Genomic DNA, 26,307 nt, shown 5'->3' on the forward strand with positions numbered 1-26,307 from the left:
CCTCTAGCTGACAAATCCAAATTTAGGTAAAAGCTAGAATAAAATGCCGATTCTAGGACCTGATTCAGGCAATCCAAGCGCACTATCTCAATTGGAAGGTGCTTTCTGTAACACTTACAAGTTACAACCAAGGTTTAAAATTTCGGTTTCGGTTCCGGTTTCGGATCCTGAAATTTCAAAATTTCAACCGAAATCTGGTACAAAAATCGAAATTATTATTTTAGTCAATATTAAATTTCGACCGAAATTTCGGTTAAATGTTAAATTAATTAAAAAAAGAAAGATTTTATGAGTCAAATTTCGGAAAAACCGAAATTTCGGCCGAAATAAATGACCATTTCGGTTTTTAGTGGTTTCAGTGTCGGTCTCCACTTCGGATTTCGGTCGAAATTTAAAACCATGGTTACAACCACTAGACTGTGGCGTACTGGGGTTCAAGCCGTGCGCACCTACGATAAGAAAAATCCTTGGCCGGATCACCGTACATTTGGCAACAGATTCAGCCGTAGGATGGTTGAGGTAACATATATAAATAAATCGAAGCATAAAACCTAAAGGGAGGTGATTTTTTCACCTTCCTGTTGGATTATGCGCCCCGCATGTCACGTGATATGACGTCAAAAAGAGTTAAAGTCTGCCACAATTGTGACAATTAACGTGACCAGGGGGCGCATAATCCTACAGTGGGGCGAAAAAATCATCTCCCAACCAACATGAGACAAGTCAGTCTAAATGCGCAGGTTAAGCCCATGACACCTAACGTGCACGTTAAAACAAGTCGCAAATTCGCAATACACACAGGGTTTCTTTTCGGGAGACGATGTTTTTCGCACCCCTGTAGGATTATGCGGCCCCCTTGAAAGTGAATTGTGGGCAGACTTATCACTTTTTGACGTTAAATCATGTTACCAGGTGGGCGCATAATCCTACAATGGGGGCGAAAAAATCATTGCCCTTTTGTCCCTTGTTTGTACTATAAAATCTCGCTTTCGTGTCCTTCGTCTATGTTATCCACACTTCCAATTCCTCCTGTCACATATACACAGAACAATACTCTCTTCCTCTCGCTCCATCTCTTTGTAAATCTAAACTATATACATTTCTATTTTAAGTATAAATATCACATATAAAATCAATCTTTTTTATCGTTTTTCCTTCTTTTTTTCTTTTGGTTTTCTGTGTTCTTAACAAACCCTAGTTTCCCGTGAAACCCTAATCTCTGGCTTGAAATCTTCGCCTCTGTCAGCCATACTGATCTCACAAACTCGGGATTTCTCATCCTCATTTCCAAAACACTGATTTCCTTATCGAGAATTTTCCATTATCTTCTTCGGAAACCCTAGTTTCAAGTTCCTGATTCCTAACGGAACCCTAGTTGTTCCAGATCTTCAATCTCCCCGAAGCCCTAATCTCTCCAAAACCCTAGATTTTCGAGTTCTGCGTACGTGATTTGTGAGACCAAATCGCTTAGTTTTGAGTCTATAATCTGTCTGAAAACGTCCTGATTTTTTTTTTATTTCTTCTGAAACTGTTGTTTTCAGAAACCCTAATCATTTTGAAATTCTAGGTTGTCAAGTTCTGTGTCCGTTATTTGTGAGACCAAATCGCTTAGTTTTGATTGTCTTATCTGTCTGAAAACATCCGGATTTATTTCGTTTTTTTTCTGAAACTGTTACTTTTAGAAACCCTAGGTTTTCAAGTTCTGTACCCATTATTTGAGAGACCAAATCTCTTAGTTTGAGCCTCTTATCTGTCTGAAAACGTCCAGATTTATCTATTTTCTTCTGAAACTGTTGTTTTCAGAAACCCTAATTTGGAGCAGTACTCAGCTGTGGCTCTTCTGCGTTTACCCTAGAAATGGTCGGAGGGGCAAATAGAAAGGACGATGGGTCCTTGGGGATAAACAGCACTAACGTTTTTGCCGCGCTCGAAAGCCTACGAAGAAAGAAGAAATCAGACAAAGAATCCTCGAAGAGCAAGGGATCTTCCAAGAACCAATCCAAAGAACCTGAGCCCCAGGTTATCTGGGCCCCAGCGCCCCTGACTGTGAAATCGTGGGCCGATGTTGATGATGATGATGATTACTATGCGACAACGGCCCCACCACAATCCACTTGGATTGCTTCAGATCCGCAGCAGAACAAGGAAAGCTCGACGCTCATAGAGGTGAACAAATTTTGGTATCTTTCTTGTTGGTTGTTTCAAATATTAGCATTTAAGATGTGACTTTGATTGGTTTGTTTTCATCAGTTTTTGTTGTAAATTAGAATTTTAATATGGGTTGTTTTTAGATATTGGGAGGTTGATTTATTTGATTTATTGGGATCATTGATGTGATTTTCATGCTATAGGCTATGTGTATTTTATGTGACTTTGGATGTCTTCAGTTTTGTGCTGTTAGCCTGTGCTGTTGAGTAAGCTTATCGATGATAGAATAGCATTGCTAATTTGTTAATGGATTATTGGTGATTATTGTAATCAGATAAATGCATTTTTTGGATTTAACTATAATTTTCATGACATGTGGTTTCATTGGTAGTGTTTATCATTTGAATGTATGTATGAATTTGAATCTCTACTTAATGGTGATATATTGTTTTTCTATTCCTTTTCTCTTGTGCAGTTGTAGGCTTTGGTCATGTATTGTTTCTGATTGGAAGTATCTGTCTTTTCTTCTTTCTCATCTTGCAATGAGGTGACGGTGGTTTGAGAGGCTACCTAAATTGATGATACACGATCGCATATAATTTCCCATCTTCTCTTTCCTTTTTTCTTTTTGGTACTTTTAGTGGAATATAAGTTGTTTCTACCAATTAAGGGATGCCTGCAATAGTTATTCTTCAGTTTGATATAGTCCAATTTGGTTTTTGGGAGGCCCATTTATGTCGACATGACCCCTATTCTTCCATGAAAAAGGGATCTTGGGATGTGCTCAATTTTTCCATGTCAATGTTTTATATGCAGTCGGTATCCTTAGTTTTTTATGGTCTCTCTCTGTCCTTAACCTGTTAGTGAAGTAACTCAAAAGCTATTAATCTTCGTGATCCTTAGTTGTTAATTGGCTATCTTTTGGGTTAACATAGAATATTCGGGGTTAACAAACTATTTTGAAAACAACTAATGTTCATAAAATTATTAGGCAAACAACAGTTATTTAATTTACAGGGAAATTAATGAAGTTTCCCACCCAAGTCGTGTATAACTATTTAACTGTAAATATATCTTGGTTGGAAGTGATTAAGCCCTGCAATCGAATTACATGCATCCAAACAAACAATATCATTTAAAAAAAAAAACAAGCACCTAAACAACCCCTGATACATTTATCATTTTATCATTTATCATCTAAACAACCCCTAATACATTTATCATGTCCAAGAGCTTAGACTGCCTTACTCAATCGTTTAATTGCAATGATGCCTGGAATAGCTACCTTGTGCTTTCCTCGCTCGTCCAGGGATTTAGAAAAGGTGTGCTAACCTGGAAAGGAATTCCTTCAATTCTTGCTCTTATAGGATTTCTCTATATAATGTGCTTGTACAACCTCTGTTGAATTTTAAAGCATATTATCCTTTATCATTTAAGAATCTCTTTTAACAATTATATTTCGTGATTGACTAATTGTTTGATTTTCATTCCATTACTGTTCTTTTTTTTCTTTATTATTTTGACTATTTTTGGCTATTGTGTACTGCTTGAGTTGAAGAGGAATGTTGAGGAAGGGCCTAATGTTCCCAGAATTGTGTTCTAGAAATAACTCAACTCAACTAAGCCTTTGTCCCATACTGGTTGTGTTCTAGAAATAAGTAAATAAATAAAGGCAAATCAATCAAAAAGTGGGGCGAAATGATAGAAAAAGAACTGTTTAATTTTATTACTTTTCAAAGCTCCCAAAAAAAATCTTGTGATTGAATTGAAGTGATACTTGTCTTTATATGGCAGGAAAGTGAAAGTGAAGAGGATGACGGCCTAGATGAAGGTGATGATGATATTGATGAAGAGCATGACAACGAGCCCGAGACTGCTATACCAATTGATCCAGTAGCAACGAAGGCGCCTCCAGCTTCTTTGGCACCCAAGGATACAGAAAGACAGCTTTCAAAGAAGGAATTGAAGAAAAAGGAGCTTGCAGAGCTCGAAGCTGTTTTAGCCGAGCTAGGAATTGAGACCAATGATCAAGATGAGTCACACGGTAATTTACCACCTACACATTTGGATCTTTTTTTTTTTTTGAAAGAGGTAGCCAATTTTATTACGAAAAACAACGAAGACCGAGATGGTCCGTACAAAGATGGATAAAACGATAATAATAAGCAAATGTAAAGCAAATGTAGAGCAAGGACAATCAACGAGGAAGAGATTCATAAAGTGCCAAAGACTCCTTGGAGACTCCCGCTTTTTCAAGGCTATTCGCCACCTCATTGGCAAAGCGGCACGCATGCTGGAAAGTTACTGTGGAAGATCTCACCAAATCAAACATTTCATCAAACCGTCAAATTTCCACGGCTCATCAAGCTACTGTGGATCTTCTAGTTGTCTTCTTCTTTTTGTTGGATTCCTTTTCTAATTTTTCTGCATCTTTTGTTAATTTGAGTTCAGTGCAATGGTAAAACAATACACATAATTTGTTGGTAAGAAAAGAACTGCACATAATTTCCCAATAACTTATATTTGCCTTTTATTCCTACCTCTTATAAACTGCTACGCAATTCCATAGGCATTTCCCTGATTGTTGAAATAGTCATATCCATGCCAACCAACAACCTACCCTTTTCTGTCATAATGAATGAGGAGTGTTCTTTTTCCTTGCGAGGCAAAATGTAAATTGCTACCCAACTTTGACTTCCATTCCTTTTCCTAAGATGTGTCCTAAGTCTTACGAATATCCTTCTGATTGGCCATGATTATTATAATTATACCCTTTATATGAGAAAAAAACTGCTTCATTCATGTTGTCTCACTGTAACAACTGTAGCAGTGTTTTTTTGTTGGTAATGTAGCGGGAGTTGTTCATTGTGAGAAATAATTATATATGATTTAGCGGACACTTTGAATTTATTGTGTCCGACACGACACACACATGTCCACCCGTGTTGACACTCCTTTCGACACTTTTAAATGAACGGCAAGAAGTGATTGGGATGAGTCAACACATTTTTTGTACCGTGACAAGTGTGGCCTTTTGTTTTATTATTGACTATCATGTTTATCTCTTTTTTTTTATTAACTCTTCTTTCGACGTTTGACACATTTATTGTACCATGCCAAGTCTGACATTCTGTTTTAAATGTAGTGCCGTATCTTGCCGTGTCAGCTCTGATGTTTTCGCTAAAATGGTGTCTATCCTGATATTTTTTTTGGTTATATTAAACAAACAAAACTTTCCCATGAGTTCCTTATGTTTTGTGATAATTATCTTGTTAATGTCACAGATTTTCCATTTCATTCATATTTGTCAGTTATATTGAAATTCCCTTGCTTTCTTTTCATCCTTTTTTTTTTTTGTGCATTATTTTCTTGTTTTATTTTCTGCAAGAGTTTAATGGTAATATCCTGATAAAAGAAATTTCGAAGCTTTAAAATCTCTGGAGGGATCCACAGGAATGTCAGGCACAGATGTCTTTCAATTATTTTGATCTTCTTAATAGGTTTTAGGTATTTTTCCTGTCATAACTCCTGACTGTACATTTTACAAGAGAGTTTTTGGCACCCTACATGCAGTCCCAAGCACTGGAGAAGAGAAGAAATCGGAGGAGCTTAATGGCGATTTAGAAAAGAAGGAGAATCATCCAACACTTGCGGAGAGCAAAAGTGCGAAAAAAAAGAAGGCAAAGAAGGACAAGTCGTCCAAGGAGGTTAAAGATCCACAAGACCCGCCAAATGGCTCTGACAATAATGTCAGCGATGAAGCAACTGGAGCTGAACCGGTAGAGGAAGACACACCTGTCATTGATGTGAAAGAGCGGCTTAAAAAGGTGGCTTCCATGAAGAAGAAGAAATCTAATAAAGAGATGGATGCTGCTGCCAAAGCTGCGGCCATTGAGGCTGGCGCAAGGAGTGCCAAGCTGGCTGCCGCAAAGAAGAAAGAAAAGAACCACTACAACCAACAGCCTGTACGTTAAGGCCATTTCGGGTTAGTGTCTACTACCCCTTGTTCATTTGTTGAATGTGCAAAATAAACAGCGGGCTCTAGTTTCGCGGAGATGATCTTTATAGTATTGTTCGGGATTTTACTCAGAAAACAAAAATCTTTTGGCGTCTTTATCTTGCTAATGCCAAGTGTCATGTGAGTTGTGACATATATTGTTTTTGGATATTCTGCCTATGCAAAATATCATGGATGTTTACTTCAATTATTGCTGCCTGACTGTTGGATAGTTTTTTTGTCCCTACTCATGGCTAAAGGACCCCTTGAAATATATGATGTTGAATCAGCTGTCATGTTAATCAAGTATTAGTAGACTTCAATGTATGGATACAATGAGCTTCCATTTCATATTCCATTTCTTCATACCTCTGTTGTGGTGTTGTGGGGGTGAACCAGCCTCCTCTCTCTCGTGTCTTTCCTAATCCTTGCTGTTGCATTGAGCTGATAACATCATTATAGCCTTAGTTACAGTGATTTGTCCATCTAATCATTGCTTCCCTTGTATGCTGGTCGTTTGAAGACTCCGAACATGTCAGAGAGGAGAAAACAAGAGAAGAGAAACACATTGCCTTCTGTTGTGAGGGGCTTTGAATTTGTTCTATGATATGTTTCAATTGAAAACAATTGATAAGGAGTCGTAACAGCTAAACCTGCAGTTGTCTTCTATTTAGGACACCACTCAAGATTTAAAGACTAGCTTATTTTCTACAAAACGTTGTTGCTTCTCCTTTGATAGCTACTCTGACTTCTTGCTACTTCCAGTGAAGACAATAACTTATGCAAGGTCAGATGGAGCAAATGTACTCTTGCTTCTTTTAAGTGATTCGTCAGCATCAAAATGTTTTTTTTTTTTGTTGAAGGGTTCGCCAGCAACTAAATGTTCTTGGATCCCATTCCCAGATTTTTCAGTGATTCCTTGGAACTCGATTTATTTGAAGCCATGCTTTTAAATTTCCATCGTAATAGACACAAAGCATCTGAAATGTTTCGGATTCCATCCCACCAAAATGATACGGAAACCGAAACCAATACTGAAACCAAAATCGTAGGTGAATTAGTTGTATATTATATTAGTCGGGGTTACATAATTACATTTATATGAATTGCATGTGAAATACGGGGCATGCATTTTGTATTATTACTTATGTAAGTTACACGTGAATTGTACTATACAATGAATCAGTGATAATGCATGTTACTAAGTGGGTATTTTTGCTTATTCTAACATTTCTTGAAATTCTCCATTCAAAAAAAAAAAAATATATATCCTGAAGTTTCAGCTTAAATGTCTGTCATTTGCATATGTTTACATACGTTTACGTGATTTCCACTCAAATTTTCAACCGAAACTGAAGAGTTTCCATCTCCTTGCTGACCGAAACCGAATTGTAAAACCTAGTTTGAGGCGAGGAGTTAGATGGTGTGACATGTATGGTGTTTCCCATTTGGGTACACCTATCCTCATATTTCAATTATTTTGGTTGATCCGAGGTAAATGGAGGTTTAGATTCTTTATATTTAACTCCTTTAGCTATTATTGACTGTTGTTTTTTAGATTTCCATAATTGGGTTTTGCACTAGTAATTTATATTATTAACATGAGCATGTGTAACAACACAAGTTTCTGAATCTCACGTGAAAAAATATTTCCAACTATCAAATACTTATAGTGTCTAACTTGTTAAAACAACAATGGGATCGGTTCATCTGGTGTGACCTACCATGGATTATTATCCATGAAGTAAAAATTACACTAATCGAAAGATCTTAATTATACCTGCAAAAAGGCCAACGGTCAACATTCAATGACCAGAAGCTTATTTATGAGTAGGATCATATCTACATGCCGTTTCAAGACCATGATCCAGTCATGATGGGGCCTACCAAACAGTTGATACAGGTTTTCATATATTTTCTCACCTTTTAAAAGAGACTTTGGATGAAAGGGAGTAGTGTAACCTGTAACTTCCTAACCACTCTCTTCATTGAATAATTATATCCTTCCATTATGAGAATTGTGTGTATCAATGATTTCCAATCAATGATCTGAACCATTCGTTTGCTGGGGCCCACTTGGTGCCTGTAAATTGAATACAGAAAGAATTTCCATCAATCAGAGGTTTAATATCATCTGAGGGTGAGATGTTTGACATGAGGCCTACACACAGCAGAGCCCAATAAATGAATGGTCTGGATCAAAACAACAAGTGCTTCTTGCCTGTACTTAAACTAACCCATTTTTTTTCTTCCGGGAAAAAGATACAAACGTGAGAAGCATATTGATTAGTTAAGTCTCAACTGATAACATCCCTTCATGACACAGAAAAAGAGAGAAATATTTCATTGCCTTTTCTTGTTCCAAATAACCAGGCCATTACTTCTCTAACCTCAATATCAGTGGCAAAATAGCAAATTTGGAATTTGGGGCCCTATAGAAACTCAAAGCTCTACATTCACCACCTCTCAGAAAACTAAGAGATTCATGAACTGATGGCAATGCTTCCTGCTCAAACTCTCAATATCTCAAAAAACCATTCATTGGCTCTTAGTGAATCTTTTAGTAGGCTATTTTGTGAATGAAGAAACCAAATGCCAAGAAAAGGCCGGTTTAATAGTCATGGTTTTAGTTCATTACAGTAACAAAATCAGGAAAGGTTTTGAGGGGCTCTCCGTGCAGGGTATAATTGAAATGGGTATTGTGGGAAAGACTTGTACCTTGAGAAACATGCGCTTGAGGATTACAAGGAGCTTGAAGGATGATGAAAATGGGTTCTGAAAAAAACTGTAATATAATTCAATGAATCCATTGAAATTAAAGTAAATTTCCTGATTGGGAATTCTGAAATGATAGAGCTTGGTTGATGAGATCTGCATGAGAAATGTTCCCACATTCACAGCATTCCATTGAAATCAAGATTCAAGAAAGAGCTTTAATTAATTTGCTATAATCAGAGATGCAATGTTCATCACAACAAGCACAAGGTAATAAAAAAGGGTGGAGATTAGTTGCATTATTATTATTTTTTGAATGGTAAGTTGCATTATTAATAAGTAAAACAAGTGCTAGAAGATGGGATAAAAGTAATACTGCCTGCCAATTAGAAGCCAATATTTAACTGTAACTTTACTATAACTTAAAGCCAATTTAAGGCTAATTATGAGGGGTTTTATGGTAGACGACCATAATATTTGTTTATCAGTATCTCAGAATATTCTCCAAAAGTAAGAGTTCCATTTGCTGGGATGACCTGTAAAATATTGAAACCAATTTGAATAAAAAGAAATAATTATTAAATATTATATCTTGAAGAAGCATTGACTAAGATCCAATTAGTAACAGGTTCTCAGCTTTTTAACAATCCCAGTTGTTTACTGTGCAATCACTAGGAGTTAAAACTAACTGAAGTTAAAAACTAGTTCCAGTTGCAAGCCATCTGAGAAGCACTATGGTGGTAAATGCGCATGCGCGCACTCACACTACAATGACACATGTGACTCCCAAGAAGCATTGGTGTTTACATAACATACCTCTTGGTGAAGCTGTACCTCCCCAGGAAAGCTAAGATTTTCATTCCTATGAAATGAGTATTGTGAGTCAATAATATATACTTCTATTTGTCTCAATATATATTTGTAAAGTTACAAATCTAAAACATCGTCAGTGCAAGCAAGTGACTGCATTTATATCCAGGGAGCAAAATTCACAATTCGATGCCAAATGAATAAAATCTTATCTGAATTTAGGAAAAGAAGCCACATAAGCATTTATTATGTTCTAAGTTCTAACAACTCAATTAGTTTTGAAAGTTCAGCCCATGACCAGAAAATCTAAAAGAATCTGGAACTGCTTTATCATGTAAAACATCATAAAATAAAAAATTGGTGAGCAATACCGGGAAAAGAGAGATGGTCATATAATTATTTCTCCAATGAGGTAAAAACAAAAACTAGGGATTTGGGAATTGTGGCGGCCCATCAAAATAAAGATATGGCTGTCGATATTCGATACCAAGAAAAAGGGGGTTGCAACTATCAGTTTTCATTTTATCATCTTGTAGCAAACAAAAAAGACAGAATGCTGAATGTCATCAAACCTGCTTTAAATTAACCAATCCATTAAAGCTTAAAAATATGAGGAAACAAAATCCACGAGTTCGACAAGATTGATTGGGAAGTCGAGATAATTGAATATACAGCGACCTAACTAGGGTGAGATTGCAGGTCTTTTGGAGTCTGGACATCTCTCCAAGAGCCCATACTCCTCTCATTCTTGTATTTCATTCCATTTCTTTTGACATACAAAAACAAAATTGCATAAAGTTGCATCTCTCCAAGGGAGGAGATTAACAAAAAACACACCCATATGAACAACTTCCATAAAGTTGACATAATTAGCCTAGAAGGTATTGTTAGTCAGGTCATGAAGATTCCATGGTTGATGTGCTTGCTATTTCACAAAATTGCCATGGAGAAACTATGATGTTCAAAATAAATTTAACAGTCATATTGGAGCGGCTCAAATTTATCACAAAGTCATACAGAGGTAAAGAAGTGTAACTGAATAATGACTGTCTTATGTCTTAATTCCCAATTGCAAATTCAGGACCTTGAAAGTTCATTGTGTTGTTGACGGCGTGATTATAACAATTAATATAGATCAGTCAATGGATCACAACTTGATAGCTCAATTGAAAGCAAGCACAAAAGGAACAAAGATAAGGCTATGAGAAATAACCAATTAAAACAATTAACTGAACATATTGTAGAAATCATGCTAATCACACATAATACTATTTGCTTCTACCCGTAGACTCCTTTACGGAACCTACCAATCAGGTTGCATGAACAGAGCAAAAGTTGAACGTTCGACACCCAAAGTCTTCTCTCCTTTAGGGGCCTACCAAAAACCCAATACATGTCAAGAAAGGAGATTTAAGAAACATCGGCCACAAGATTAGACAGAAATAATGCAAGAAATGGAGATATTTGCTAACTAAATAACTAGAATTCAGCAATCTATGCACATAAATCTGCAAAAAGCAAAATTAATTAGGCATCCACTCCATGCTCCTTTTGCTATTATATAATCGAGAAGAGTTAAAAAAAAGGAGAGAAAAAACATTTGGAAGGAGTGAACATAAAAGAATCAGTGGACAAATGACTCAGCAAGGTTAATGTAACAGCATAAGGATGGCATACAGAGAAATACAGAGAAATGGAAAGTCTAATTCACACGAGGAGGCAATTGCAAATGCTGCATCATATTGCGATTCAACAAAAGAGAGGTTTGGAAAAATGTTTCCATTGGCTGGTATGAGACAAAAAAAAAGGCACATTATAACATGACATTCAACTAGATTTAAAAATATGTTGGCTGACATATGTGGAGTTTCTTTGCTTAACATTTTGCTTAGTATGTTGGGATCTTTATATATATGTATGTATGTATGTATGTATGTACGTATGTAACACATTGAGATTGACCGCCATTTTGTTCAAGAAAAGGTGGAGAATGGCAAATAAGTTCTTGAATATATTACACTGAAAACCAAGTTGCTGATATGTTCACCCAGGCAGATTATAGAGATCAACACCAATTCTTGATTGACAAGCTTTCTAAAGGAAACACATTGAATCGAGTGAGGCTGTTAGAGTGTGTTTACTCTATTACTGTAGGGGCAGTTTTCTCTTTTCTCATTTACATTATTTCAAGGTGCCTAACTAATAACATAGTAGAAAAAGAATGTTCCTTGCAGTACTCTCACAAAAATTGTCTTCTCTCGTACCATTTTTAGACCAAGGATGAGTGATGAAATGTAATACAAGCCATCCGCTTTCATGGTTACATAAAAGATGTGGCTGAGGCATGATAGGATAATGTCAAGTAAATACCTGAACACAATGTGGGGTTGCACAAAGAAGACCCCCTGATAGTATTTCAGTTGTTTCACCAATTTGGTATGCTATTTCATCTTCTCCAAAGACAACCTAATACATAAAAAAGAAGAGCAACTTAATACACCAAACAATTTCCATTATTGTATAGTAGAAATATCATGAATTTTCAATGCTACATTTATTCAAGTAGCCATTTTGAAAACTGTTTTCTATTTAGATATGGTCATTCAAGTAACCTTTCTCAAGTAAGAAACAAAATTGTATGGAGATGTTTCAGTGTTTCACCTTGGAAATACAAAATTTGATAATAAGAAAAATAAAACTAGAAGAAGGTTTCATCAAGAATATTTGGCAGTGAATTCCTAAAACACAATCTTTTGGTCAGTAAGCTAGGGTTTGGTAGTATGGACCACCATTTCTATTCAGAATATAACATTACATGCATTCATGTATCCCTAAAATTTTACCTATAATTCAGCATTATCTGGCTTGAAGATGGGAATTCTAAAGTTAACTCAGTTTTAGGAATTTACAACTAGAAGGTTCAGAAGACCATGGGAATTCTAAAGTTAACTCAGTTGAGAAGGTAATAGAGGGTCCAGGAGACAATGTCTTAACCATCACTGCGTAGTACACCTAAAATGCCATAAACATAATTGGAAGCTATTTTGAATCTTTCCTTCAAGACAAATAGAGCATGTAAAACATTTTATTCAAAGGAGAAACGTTTGGATTGCATGCCATGTTCTCTCTGATTTCCTCTAAGACATCACATTAGTCATACAGGATATCCTTCCATTGTGATAGACTGGTTGCTGATAAAGATAACCATACTAACAAATATAATTTTATGTCACTAAAATTTATGAACAAAGCAAGGAACAGGAAAGTTTACTTTGACAATTTGATCGGATCGTGTTTTAATATAAAGGCCAGCAGAACTATCAGAGCAAGCTATTTCGACACCATCTCTCGTAAACATGCCACATGTAAGACCTACATATGGAATTCAACAGAGAAGATTAGAACCGCAATAAAGAATGAAGAAAATAAATCCAATGCTTCCCAGCTACAAGAGAAAACAATGAACCATTGGGTATTTTCAAATATTATTACTATTGCTCAACTTTTTTTTTTGAATGGCATTGTTATTTCTCAAATTATTAAAATCATTTTTAAATTTAATGTTACTTATTTTGTGAAGGGGTGATTTTGTGTCTTTTCAATTTACATAAAAGGATAGGGATCGCATTTGCAATAAGTTCTGTCATTTCTAGAGATTGTCCTTCCCTTTCTGTTTGTTTCTTATTTATAAGCCATGGGCATCAGTGATTCACTATTGTTCATGAGGCGCATCACTTAAATAATAGATCGCCTACGACATTGTATGCTAGGGTCTTTATTTCCGTCGTAGCCACCCCAAATAGTGGGGGAATAAAGTATTTAAGAATTAAGATAGATCCTTAACTGGTTTCCTTGAAACAATCGTTCTTCATTTTTAATTTTTGATCTCTATTCTTGCATCATCTCCATAAACCAATTTCAATTCTTTCAACTTCCAACTTAGTCCAATCTCCTTCATTTAATTAATCATCATACCATTTGTTACACACGATTTAAAGACTTTTTAATTCTAATTCTTTCCCATTTGGTGGGATATGTTTATGTATTCTTTATTGTCCAAAACAAATATAACAAAACTTGATCAGGTAGGCGATTAACCATATCAGTTCAACTTTAGGTTCTGACTCATTGTGGACTAGTCGGTAAGTGTTAATGGAATTTTCTTTGGATTGGAGAAAGTACATATTTATTTTCAAGCATGTTTCTTTCTTGTGTTCCAAGTTTTTCAGACGAAAGTTGTTTTTACAATAAGAATGTGAGGCAAAGTTTCAGTCTAAATAGTCCGTTCTTTTGCAATCAACATCAATCAGTGACTGGTTGATTGTGTGTACAACTAAGGCTATATCAATTAATGATATCCTAAAATGGGTCACACTAAGCCTGCATCACCAATTGAGTCATTGTGTAAGCATAAGGCTACATCTATTGAAAAATGTCCCAATTAGAATCCAGTTGTTTAACATAGTAGAAGAAGAAAGAAAAATGGCAATAGAAATTGACAGTGCGAAGAGTATGTTCCTAATAGAAGGGATTGCTGGAATTTGGAAAGTCTGAGAGTGAATTCATTTAAATGTATTTATAGGATTTCCTTCTAGTTGATAAGTGATATTATAAAAGTATTCTTGTCATTGAAAAACACAGTTGTTCGTTGTAGTATGCACTTGAACCACAGGCATGTTTTTTGTGCCTTCTGTCATCATTAGTTCTTGGTTGAAGTCTTTGACACTATTATGAAATACTGTAAGATTCAGAAGATTAGTTGAAAAATTCTTGAAACCTTCGGCACTTCATCATAAAATCGTGAAAGTAATAACCCCCAAGAACATGTTTCTCCAAATAATGTCCCGGGTCAATGGGAAACTTAAAAGAACAGTATCGCTCGCTCGCTCCTTTTTTTTTTTTTTGAAAATTAAAAAAAGAAAGAAAAAAGGAAAATGTTGGGTTATATACAAATGCCATTTGGGAATGGATTTTTCCATTGAATTTGAACCAGTGATGCTTCCCATAGAGCGGGAGACAACGTTCGTGTGTTCTGTAAGTACAGAAGACATGTCATTAGTGACCTCCATACCTAGCCTGTAAAAAAACAGAACTCCAAACCTATCTCCTCGCAATTTTTTTGCAACCTGCGAACAACTTACAAGTTACAACACGTTTTATATTATATGGTAAGCTGCTGCTGACACCCTAGATTATCACATCCATAAAAGGGTTGTGCAGCTGATGGATGGAATGCGAGAGGGTTTAAATTGAACAAGTGAACAAAGGAAAAATAGAGAGGCGTTAGTAATGGCGGAAAATCAATTTATTAAAATTGCTTTTCATACTTAATCTGAAAGACAAAATAAAATGATTGTTAGTTATGGCCTATAAATTGAACTTCCACACAATGGAACATAGAGAGTATCAATTACTTGGTAATGTCAACAACCAATATGTTTGGACCTTAGCGAAGTCTCTTTAGAATTTCTAAATAAATATTCACCTGTGAGCGAGCCATGATCAGTATGCCATCCACACCATGACGACATGTTGCCAGAATCTCGGGTATAATTGCTGCAAGATAATAGGAGAAAATTTTAAATATTTATCTACAAGAATGCTCAAAGTAATCATTATACTACTATGGACGTATAATCCTCTACTCAACCATTAGCAGCAGGAAAAAAACTCTTTGGATGGAAGGTTCCAGTTGGAAAAATATATCTTCTTTGAGACAGAATTTTCTGAAGTGCTGTTAAAATAGAAGAACTAAATATCTTAAAGTGATCAACCAAGTCTGTACAGAGAGAAAAAAACAAATGAGACGAGAAAAAAAAATAAGAAAGGAGAAATAATTAGTGGAGGTTCAAAAGTGAGCCCTCAATGACTTTCCAATGCAAGCTTATACATATGTATGTATGGAGAGGCCAGTTGGAGGTTGGTTCATATATGGTAATATCTGATAATCAAAGATTATAAAATCCTTAAAGCTAGAACCTAGCAATAGAATATCGGAAATGCTCACTGCAGGAAATCTGATAATGTGATAGATAACAATTCCATCAATTTATCTGCACATCTGAGCATTAACATATAGATCTTAGAGAAATAGAAAAGAGTGCAAACGGAAACAAAATGCAACTACATAGGACCCTTCCCTACATGAATCTTATAATTCAAACAGATAGATCACATATAAGGTTTAACCATTCATCCATATAGCCAATTGTGATGTTATCACCCAAAACACTACTCACCTTTGTTGCCTCGGAAAGTAATATAGCAGACGACCTTTGTGACATCGAGATCGAAGTAGTATTTGCTGAAGACCTTCTCCATCGCACACTGGTATCACTTTGGACACTAATCTTATTGAAAATAGAAACTATCAGAAAAACACATGAATGTGAACACTTGAAACAAGTATCTTGCATAGACAGGAAGTAGATTGCAAAGTAGGTTGGTAGGCATTACTAATAGTTTTACGAGAATAATACTAACTACTAAGCATATGCAACACGGTCATATTAAATGTTTTTAAATTAAGAAAGATGATGAATTTTTTTTATATTGTTGTGAAATTCTTAGGCAAAAAGGGAACATGAGATTAAATAAACATAAAAAAATGATGAAAATTTTTATATTGTTTGTGAAATTCTTAGGCAGATAGGGAAAATGAGAATGAATAAACAAAAAAAAAACTGCAAAGCTACAACAAAACTTTAGAATGTTTAGAAAGCTAGAAATATGAGTTAATTGGTTTCATCTAACAAAGAAGAAAGATAGCAAATGCATGTTATTATTCAGATTATAAGCTTATCCTTGTATCTGATTGCCAAAAAACTAACACGATATTATTAAAGGAAAGAATTGTGATAGAATAACAAGGTTCCACATAAAGTAGTCATTCTATAGGGATGACTAAATAAAAAAAAATCAAATGACAGTATGAGTAGTACCTAGTAAGCCGTCACATAAGTGGAAACATTGATGAAGTAGGCATCCATTAACACATTAGTCATTCCTATTCCAGGGTATAGAATCACCTTATATGAATGATTTATTCATGTTATCCTAGAACTGAAAAACCAGATTTATAGATGCCAGCAGAGAAAAGTCACAATCCAGCACCCCACCAAGTGAAAAACAACTTTCCAAAGAACATGTATATGATTTTAAGATATAGAAATTTCTAGCCAATTACATGTTAAACAATTCTTACAGAAAATTGATCAACTCATTTTAACACATTTTATTGACAAATGCAGAAAATCTGAAAAAAGTAAAGACAATAAGCATACCATATCGGTCACAATGATAAGCTAACATCAGTCCGACATCCAACATCATCTTCCCAAGTGCTTTAAATGCTACAATAATAATGGTAATCAACATTATCATCAGATAAATTTAAGTAATCATTTATTGAAAGCAAACATCACAAGGCTATCCTTTGATAAAGCAACAGTTTCTAGTAAACTGAATATGAAATATTCCAAACTGAATATATAATAAATTGACTGAGCATCACCTCTGGCTGTCATGCTTGCATAATATATGACGAGAAAAGTATATTGAATTATATTGTTCTTGATATAATGAATGCGTACAAGTAAAAAAAAATAGAAGTAAATCCAGAAAAGATGCTTCATAACATAGATAGCATTCAATAGAAGATTGAACATGATACACATGTACTGACACAATAAGACATCTACAAACTCCTGTGTGTTCTAGTTAAAATATGTGGGACTTTGTTATTCTTGAAAGGGCAATTGACATTATGGTACCTTGCACTCCCATGTGTTGGTTGTAAACACTATAGTTAGAGAAAAAACTTTACTTAACAGTTTGCAGGTTACAGTGTGGAATCATAAAAGGAAGAATTGCTGAAATATTGAATCATATATAACAAAAAAAAGTTGTGTTAAGTTTGTTCAACAAAAGAAAGCCTTGTAGAGATATTTTGTGACCACCAGTAAGTGATAGATTGTGCAAAACACCCAGTCAAGCTCAATTCAACTCTGAATTCACCCAAGCCTTCTCAATGGTTCTGTTCCGTGCTTTTTCCTATCCGCATTGGTAATGAACATGGATGTGCCTTTGTAGACTAAAACCCTAATCGTATGGGGAATCCAAATTACCTTTCTCTGGGGGTACATAGAAACTTGATGACAATAGAGATGGTGGATTGCCATCATATTTTAGGCAGTTTCAAGTTTTCAGCTATCAACAATGATGCACCACCTCTAGCTTTCCAAATATAATCATCCCCTAAATACATCTATTAGCATCCCAGACTATGAAAACATCTATAGGCATCAGCTAAACTGGTTGATCCTTAACATGCTCAAATTGGAATTTCTATACGGCAAAGCTTAGGAATATTTTTATCCATGCAAATATATAAATATCCTCAGTGTTAGTGATTGTGTACTAGTTGTGTCACTAATTGTAATTAGGTTTTACCCAAGGATTCAAATGCCGGTTTCAGCATGGACTTCGGTCCTCAGTACTCACAGAAGTGGAAGTACTTTGTGGAAAGTCTATAGAAATCAATAATATCCATTAAAAATCATGAAATTTAAGTCCATTTAAACGATGGAAATTTGAGATGAACCCTTAGGAAATGCTAGGATAAGCACAAATAAACACCTAGAAACTATCAAATAAGCACCCAAAATAGTTTAACAAGGTCAAACACTTAGTGACATACTGACATTTTATATAACTTGCAGCAGGGCTTGTAGAAAGGCTCGCATGGTGGCCATATAGATTGATACCACAATCAATCTATCGAGGGTTCTCTGAATTAAACTGCCTTAATAAAAGTCCTTGAAAGATTCACAACTAGAATAAATATCACAATTCAAAGCTAATGATTTATAATATGAAAAGCTCACGTACCAATTTCAAGTTCAGGCAAAGCATTACTAGGCCATATATTCGCCCGACAATATGATGGATACCTAGTAACAAAGAAGGTATTAAATTAATTAATGTGAAGAACCACTGTATACGTATATATGATGCATGCATGGTTGTGAAACTGATCCAAGGCTTTATAGTTAATCCCACAAAATAAAAAACACCCAGAATAGTACCAAATATTTAGTGATATATAAAGACAATAAAGGTACAGAAATATCAACAAATTCTTGAACGAACTAAACAGTAGTTTAACCTCGTATTGGAAAAAGATGAGTCTCTCATGTTGGGATATATTATTTATTTTGGAGAAATTATGCAGCAAATTAATGAGTAAATGATGCAAGACTGGAAAGAATGTCAGCTTAGTTTATGTTTATACTTTAAAATCATGTATTGATAAAGGCAATAGCTATTTCCTAATGAATATTCAGATCAAGCTTGTAATGAGTCCAAGTGAAGAGTATCAGTGAAAAAGAATCCTAAGATTAAAACCTGGCATTGTGAAGACAATCGAAAAATTAATCTGCAGCCAATACTCACATTCCGAGCAAAATTACATTGACAATACATTAATTATACGTAAAACCCTATCTCTAATGAGCCTCTATACTATGCGGTAGCAAGTTAACCTTGGATAGACTTGCTATTCTTTGTTCATGTCGACCTCTATCTTAGGATAAAATATTATAAGATTTTTTTTTACTTAAAAAGCCCTGTAAAACTCAAGATAAACTTATCCAGGAAGGAGATCGGATTTGGTGGTCTCACAAACCGAGTCTCAACCAAGTAGCAAACAAGTAAAATAAGATATGGATCAGGAGTATCTACGGTATATGAATATCCCTTACCCTTATATAAATATCCTTATGTGATATATCCAGACACTTTTTTATGGATCCAGGTATCATAATTTTATGAATCCCTGTATTATAGGTTTACCATGTGAGAAAAGAATCTTTTGTTTTTCCAAATTTCTTTTTCCTCATCATCTTCACATACACATTAACTTTTATCTATTTCTCAGTTTCTCCTTATTGTAACAACTCCATTTTTATTTTTATTTTCTTGTTCTAAATATTTTGACTCATTATCTCCTAGGTTCATTATTTCAATGCATGTTAATTACAATTATTCTCCTCATTTAGTTCAACTTAATTAACTCTCTTTTTCCAAGATACCCTCATTACTTATTTTCACTTTCCATTACCCTCACTTACAATTATTCTCCTCATTTAGTTCAGCAGAATTAACTCTCTTTTTCCAAGATACCCTAATTTACTTATTTTCACTTTCCATTACGCTCATTTATTTCCACAGGTTCCATCATCTTTTTTTCTTTGTCATGAAGAAGTAATTCACTAAAAGAAAAAAAAACCCAAAGATAAAATACAAACAAAAGAAAGGGAAAAGAACAAAACAGTACAGATAAATAGACAAAATTGGCATATGATGTCAGACATATGTTTCCCTGAAAGACACGGCAAAATTTGTTGAGCCTGCCTTAGCAATGGTTCACGATGGATATGAGAAAAGATACAACTAATCAGTCAGAGGTGATAAATGTCTGTGATGATTGGACGCTTTCTTAAGCCAGAGTATGGCGATAGCCCACCCACCTTCAATCCAGACTTCCATGTAGCCATATCCATAAGCCTCAATACATTCCAAACTACTTAATTCACCTCAGAATCAATTGCTTGATCCAAACCATTAGGACCTGTATAGGCCAAAACTACACAACCATTAGCATCAGATATAACTCACCTGAAACCAGTCTTCCTGAAAATGCTCAGCTTATTCTGAAAGATCTCACTACTTGCATCAAAACAATGTATAATTCATCCCTCAAGGGGAGCCAATCAAACATTTGATTTTCTATGAGAAGGGACATAATCCCTGCATACATTGGCCCAGTCAGAAATTAAAATACTCAACATTAGGAAAAATTTACTTTTAGATGCTCTTAAAAAGGCTTCTATGATTATTTCATTAATCATGACTTCCAATCTTCTGCATTTTCCTGAGAAAACCCTAGAGTTCCTCTCCTTCCATATAAGCCATATGGAAGAGGGAAGGAGAATTTTTTGAAAACAATTTATTCAATCTACTGACCACATGTCATCATCTATGTCACAAATATTGTGCCCGGGAATTTCTCGGGATATATTAAATTTTTTTTTTCGGGTTTATATCGGAAAAAAAAGATAAAATATAATTATTGAAAAATATATAAATATATAAAAATTTAAAAAAATATATAAAATAAAAATATCGTAAAAATATCAGGAAAATATCGTGATATTTTATGATAAAAATGAAAATATTGCCATAATTTTAAAATCTCGGGATTATTTCGGGATTTTGTCGTTTCATCAAAATGCCACAATAAAAACGCTATATTTTGAAAATATCGGAGATATTTGTGACATAGGTCACCATCACTTCTCCAAATTGGGAAGATCAAGGAAGGCGGAAGGGGATGTAAACTTATTAAAGTTACCTAATGTGCAATGCTATGTCTGAGACGACCAGTTACAGCGGATAAATTTTTTCTACGGAGTCTCCTCCAATGACTACAAAACTTATTCAGTCATTTGATGAATCCTTCTTTCCATAAGCTGACACTAGACAAGAATTTTTTCGTGAAAGGCAGGCAATAGACCAAGGAATGGAGTCCCAAACTAGTCGGAATCCAGTTTCTAGACCCAAGTATGATAACATGAACTAACAAGACTTAACTATGATCATACCATATTGATCATTTGACCAAATATCCTCATACTTGAAACCAAAAGACTAGATGTTCCTGAAGTCTCTCCATGAGACATAGGAACTTGTGGGAGACTCTAAGAGAAGAATAAGTAGTGAATAACCCCTTTGAATGGGAGCAATAACCGCAAGAGGTCCAAACTCAAGATACTACAAAATTTTCTAGAATTAAATGCCCATTTAAAGAGGTTGTGAAAATCCAAAGCAAATGAGTTTCCACACCATTTATCTAACGAGAAAAAGTTTTGGCCCCATCACCACGCTGATCTGATGCCTTTAATGAACAATTGGAAGTCAACTCTACAAGAAGTATATGTGAAAACCTTCAATCTCTACCCAATTCAGAGACATTTGTTAGATCTTTGATATTTGGCAAAAATGATACTCGACCATTGGGCCAGAAGCCAGCCTACCTCAAATTTGTATAGAGAGTAGAAATTCTACACCACCACATGTCCCATCACCCTCATTAACTTCAATTAATTCCCCTTCCTCCAAGACACCCTTTCTACTTATTTCTACATTTCTCATCACCCACATTTATTCCCACCAAATTGAAAATTGCCTCATGCGTACACACTTTTTATATATTTATACGTTTTGACCTCATTAAGAGTATTAGGTACTTGATTCATTTCTTTTGGATCTCTAACGATCAAAATTTTATAAATTAAATAGTACCCACACATTTAAGTCTGAGAGTGGGAGTTGTTTGATCATATAGAAAGAGAGAGGGGCTGACTTTAAGCCTCACATTTAAGTGTTTACATGACCAAATAAGAAGTGTATTCAAAGAAATCATTTATAGCACAGCCGCAAATTTTTAGACTCATTATAATGAACAAACATCATATCCAATTTTACCGCTGTATAACAGAAGACGCTGTTGTCGGTGTGTCTACAATTGGATTTGCATAGAAGGAGCCTTTCAACATGTCTGCACAATACAAGCAAGAATTATTCAAACTAGAATCTCATCAAATAGAAAATCTTGAATATAAGCGCATAACTGGCATAAAACGGGCTTAACCTCTTTAAAGAAAGGGTTTTGCTAATGAGTGCCCTAAGGGCACCCGTTAAGGTGCATTGGAAAAGAGATTTTCCAATCATTTTACACGTACTTTCATACTTTTCACCTGTTTTGAGATATCTTTATAAAAAAAAGGTGTAAAATCTCTTTTCCGATGCACCTGGCACCCGTTAGCAAAACCCTTAAAGAAATATAAAGCACAGTATCCTATAATTCCTTCTGTAGAATATCCAAATTGATCTAGATTTGAACTGGGTAACACCAATACAAAATGCAGGGAGGGAGGGAGGGAGGGATTTATAGTTCCATTCCTTCCACTTCGAGAATTTTCAAAGAGACCAATAAGAAGTAAACAAAACAAAATGTTGACCGATTATTTATATCTATGGATGTGCTCAAGAAAAATGGATGGAATTTTAAGTTACTAAAGTGCTTAAAAATGAAGTTGGAAGTTAAAAATGGGGGATGGTATGCCATTCAAAATAAAAATAAAGGGGATAGTATATCATGAATTGTAAGGACTTACAAATGAAGCCTAGTAAAAAGAGGCAGAAAATTAAGAAATTATAGAAAGCAATTCCAAGTAGGAAATCAAACATTCTCTTGATCAAAGCCACACGATTGTCCAACCCAATATTCACTTCCAAAGATGGCAAGGTAAAATTTACAAGCCTAACCCAAACATTAATATTCCTCAAAGCCCAAGACCAATGATGCTACATTTTGTGTGCTCAAAATGGTTTGAGGGTTCCAGCTAATAAGGGAACTGATTCCTTTCATCAACCCATTCCTGCATTTTGTTCTCCTGAATTGCACCAATGGGTGGGGCAACTTTCTTTCACCAACCCATCAATCCTATTACTCCTTTCTTGGACATTATACCCCATGGATACTACGAGATCGTTGCAGCCCCTTCTCTCATGGACACTATGGCATGCAACCCCTTCTCTCATGAATACTAGGGCATGCATTCCATCACAAAACATCACAGACAGAAATTAATATTCAGTAGGTGTACAAAACTACAAAAATGTAACTGTAGCAGATTTTGATAGTAAAAGTGGGACAACTTAAGCTTGCTAGAAGCGGACATTTGAGCCATTTCTTAGACTTTTGATTTGAGCTCCGTCATGAATTATACAGAACAAAGTGGTTCATAGATGTCAATCAATAAACCACATAGCCAGAATTAGATATTAAGGCATGATGTTGGGGCTTGGCACTGCTGAGTTGCACCCATATAGATGGAGTATTCTTGTAATAGGAACATGTTGATGTCACAGATAACAAAACAAAATTTGCTAACCTATGTTTAATCAGTAATTAGGAAATGAATTTCAGGCATAGATCAGGAACATGCTGAAGCCTCCTCTGGCCAGAGGAACCCCTGATGAAGTTTTGAAGCTTAAGAAGTACAGAAAACGTACCAGGTTTACCAGACTCAAGCGTCTCCTTCCCATGACTCCATCCAAAGTTATATCTATAAAATGTAAAACAGCATTTCTCACAAACTTTTCCCATGTCAAGAACTCTGATATCCAGATTAACATTTATGAAGAAAATAATAATCTGAAGCAAGTAATCAAGTGGATGACTAATCTACCCATAACAATGGATTATGCATCATGTTAAGCAATATTAACATCATGGTCGTTATCGTTATCCCTATCACTTAACATCAATAAACAAGGAAAAGAGATGCAGCAACATAGGAAGACGATCATTTAATGGATTGATGGGAGCAACTAAAAGCATTTCACAAATATTTTCTGAGATGTCCGAAAAGTGTTTGGAAGGTGTCCAAGAACTGAGTTGATTTAATAAGTGGCCCCACGTTGAGATTTAGCTTGGTTTTTTTTATTTACTCACTTAAGTTATAATCGAGGCTTTAAATTGGGAGATGAAACGTCAAATCACGTGAAAAGGGGGGCGCATAATCCTACAGCGCGGGGGGGGGGGGGGGGGGGGGGGGGCGGGGTTTGAAAAAATCATCGTCCTTTAAATTTAGGTTTTGATTTTGATTTTGGTCTCCACGGAAAAGGAAACAATTCGGTTAATTTTAGAAATTTTGGTGTAAAATCATGAAAACGTATGGAAACATATGCAAATGATAGAATTTTAACATGAAACATCAGGAAATACTAGTCGTGAGAATACAAATACACACACACATACATTCATTCATATATAAATATACATACACTGCAAAGTTCACCATTTTTGCAATTCCTTATTTACGTTTTTGAAATTAGCGTTGCTAATGAGTCATTACCTATATCACATCTGTGACAAGCTCTCAATGACTTTGACAGTTAATTTTAATAGGTTGAAGGTTGAAGGTCGAAGAATCACAATAGGTTCTAAACTAGTTTTTGAATCTAGAATTTTATGGAAATCATCAAATAACAAACGTGAACTGAATTCAATTGAATATTGAATAGCCAATTAACACTTACCGACTGTCAGGATCTTCAAGCTCCTTCTTCACCTCTTCAGGAAGGTTTGCTAACCTAATAAACAAAAATGACCAAATCAATAACATGTAAAACAAATAAGAGAAATTATATGATGCCCAACCGTCAAATTGTAAAGGGCGGAAGGAGACAAAACCTGCTGCCTTGGTTTTTGAACCAAGGAAAAGTAAAAAAAGGTGCTTTCCCTTGGATTAAAAATCAAGGGAGAGAGGGTTTGTCTCTCTCCGCCCTTTGTTTTGACGGTCGGGCATCATATAATTTCTCAACAAATAAAGCCACTTCTCTTGAGGTTCTACATTATGAAACCATATAACATCAAAACTCTAATTGCAAATGCATACCTGGGTGAAAGACATAAAAGATTCTGACGCAATACATGATATCCAGGAACCTATAAAAAAGAAAAAGAAAAAGGTAAAAAGTAGCACCCAAAACCTAACAAAAATCTGCATGAATGATGATAGTTAAGCACCATGTACTACCATAGCATGCCTGAGATTCTATAACTTAGAACAAAAGCTAAGCATAGGCAAAGATAAAGATTGGCACAATAATCACAAAACATTAACATAATATGGAATTAAATAGAAAGCTTTTGACAAAATTAGAAGAATCATCATTCAAACATAATATGAAAAATTCAACACATACATCTGAAACAGATACGATCCCCAATCCATTGGGACCAAACGCGCTTTCGATTTTCGTCGACAAATCCCCACCTTTATCCTATTGCCATCAAAATCCAACAACAAAAAGAGAAATTTTTTTTTAAAAAAAAAAGAGAAAAGAAAAGCAACCCGATTTAGGAAAAATATTCAAAACATATGAAACCTAATTATCGATTTAACAGTACTTGGAGTTCCGAATAAGAGATTGTGACGGTTTTGATCGTTTGAGGAGTGTTTTCGATCTCACAAGACATTTTCCGGCGGGAAGAAAAAGATGTCGGAAAAATGGAGGGGAATTTATGGGAGGAAGAATTTTGGAGGAATGGAGATTTCGGAAGGTTGAAATCCATATTTTGTCATTCTCTTTCGGTTTCAAATAAAGAGAAGAGAGAATTTCTTTTAGCGGGTTTTTTGATTGCGTAAAATTGGAAGATATTCCTTTCATGAGATAGCGTTAATGAGAAAGCTTAAAATAAGGTTAGCTTTAAAATGACGAATTTAGCCTTGAAATTGTATGAAACAACCACAAACCCATTCTTTAATCTTTCTAAGTATGAGTGAAGCTATTTTTTGGCCTAGTCGGTTTGCGCACTGAGCATGATTTTAATTTTTAAATAGCGGTTTTTGCAAAAGACGTCTCATAATTTACCTTTTTTGGGAAAAGTTGTCTTAGTCAAGTCTCATACTTTACCTTATTTGCAAAAGTAGTCTTCTAGCTTGATAATTTACAAACTAGTGGGCCCCATCCTATGAATGGAGTTGGTGAAGATAGTGGGTCCA

At 35.1% G+C, this 26,307-nt stretch overlaps 2 protein-coding genes across 2 annotated transcripts; one reads left to right on the top strand and one right to left on the bottom strand.

The window, feature by feature from the left end:
* The first annotated feature begins 1,015 nt into the window (after positions 1-1,015).
* LOC143847198 (uncharacterized) lies at positions 1,016-6,353 on the top strand. Its single transcript, XM_077355940.1, has 3 exons — positions 1,016-2,166; positions 3,943-4,192; positions 5,722-6,353. The coding sequence occupies exons 1-3, from the start codon at positions 1,858-1,860 to the stop codon at positions 6,120-6,122; spliced, it is 960 nt and encodes a 319-aa protein (XP_077212055.1). The 5' UTR covers positions 1,016-1,857; the 3' UTR covers positions 6,123-6,353.
* A 2,711-nt stretch (positions 6,354-9,064) lies between these two features.
* LOC143847207 (uncharacterized) lies at positions 9,065-25,960 on the bottom strand. Its single transcript, XM_077355949.1, has 15 exons — positions 25,713-25,960; positions 25,508-25,585; positions 25,198-25,247; positions 24,839-24,892; positions 23,810-23,862; positions 22,217-22,289; positions 18,560-18,621; positions 16,954-17,022; positions 15,910-16,015; positions 15,156-15,226; positions 12,942-13,042; positions 12,041-12,136; positions 10,978-11,045; positions 9,677-9,722; positions 9,065-9,396 (listed from the first exon to the last, which is right to left on the bottom strand). The coding sequence occupies exons 1-15, from the start codon at positions 25,875-25,877 to the stop codon at positions 9,316-9,318; spliced, it is 1,173 nt and encodes a 390-aa protein (XP_077212064.1). The 5' UTR covers positions 25,878-25,960; the 3' UTR covers positions 9,065-9,315.
* Between the last annotated feature and the right edge of the window lie 347 nt (positions 25,961-26,307).

The sequence above is a fragment of the Tasmannia lanceolata genome, unplaced genomic scaffold, assembly GCF_043159265.1.
Source record: "Tasmannia lanceolata isolate RefF3 unplaced genomic scaffold, GAP_Taslan_0.1 ptg000003l, whole genome shotgun sequence".
Classification (NCBI taxonomy): domain Eukaryota; kingdom Viridiplantae; phylum Streptophyta; class Magnoliopsida; order Canellales; family Winteraceae; genus Tasmannia; species Tasmannia lanceolata.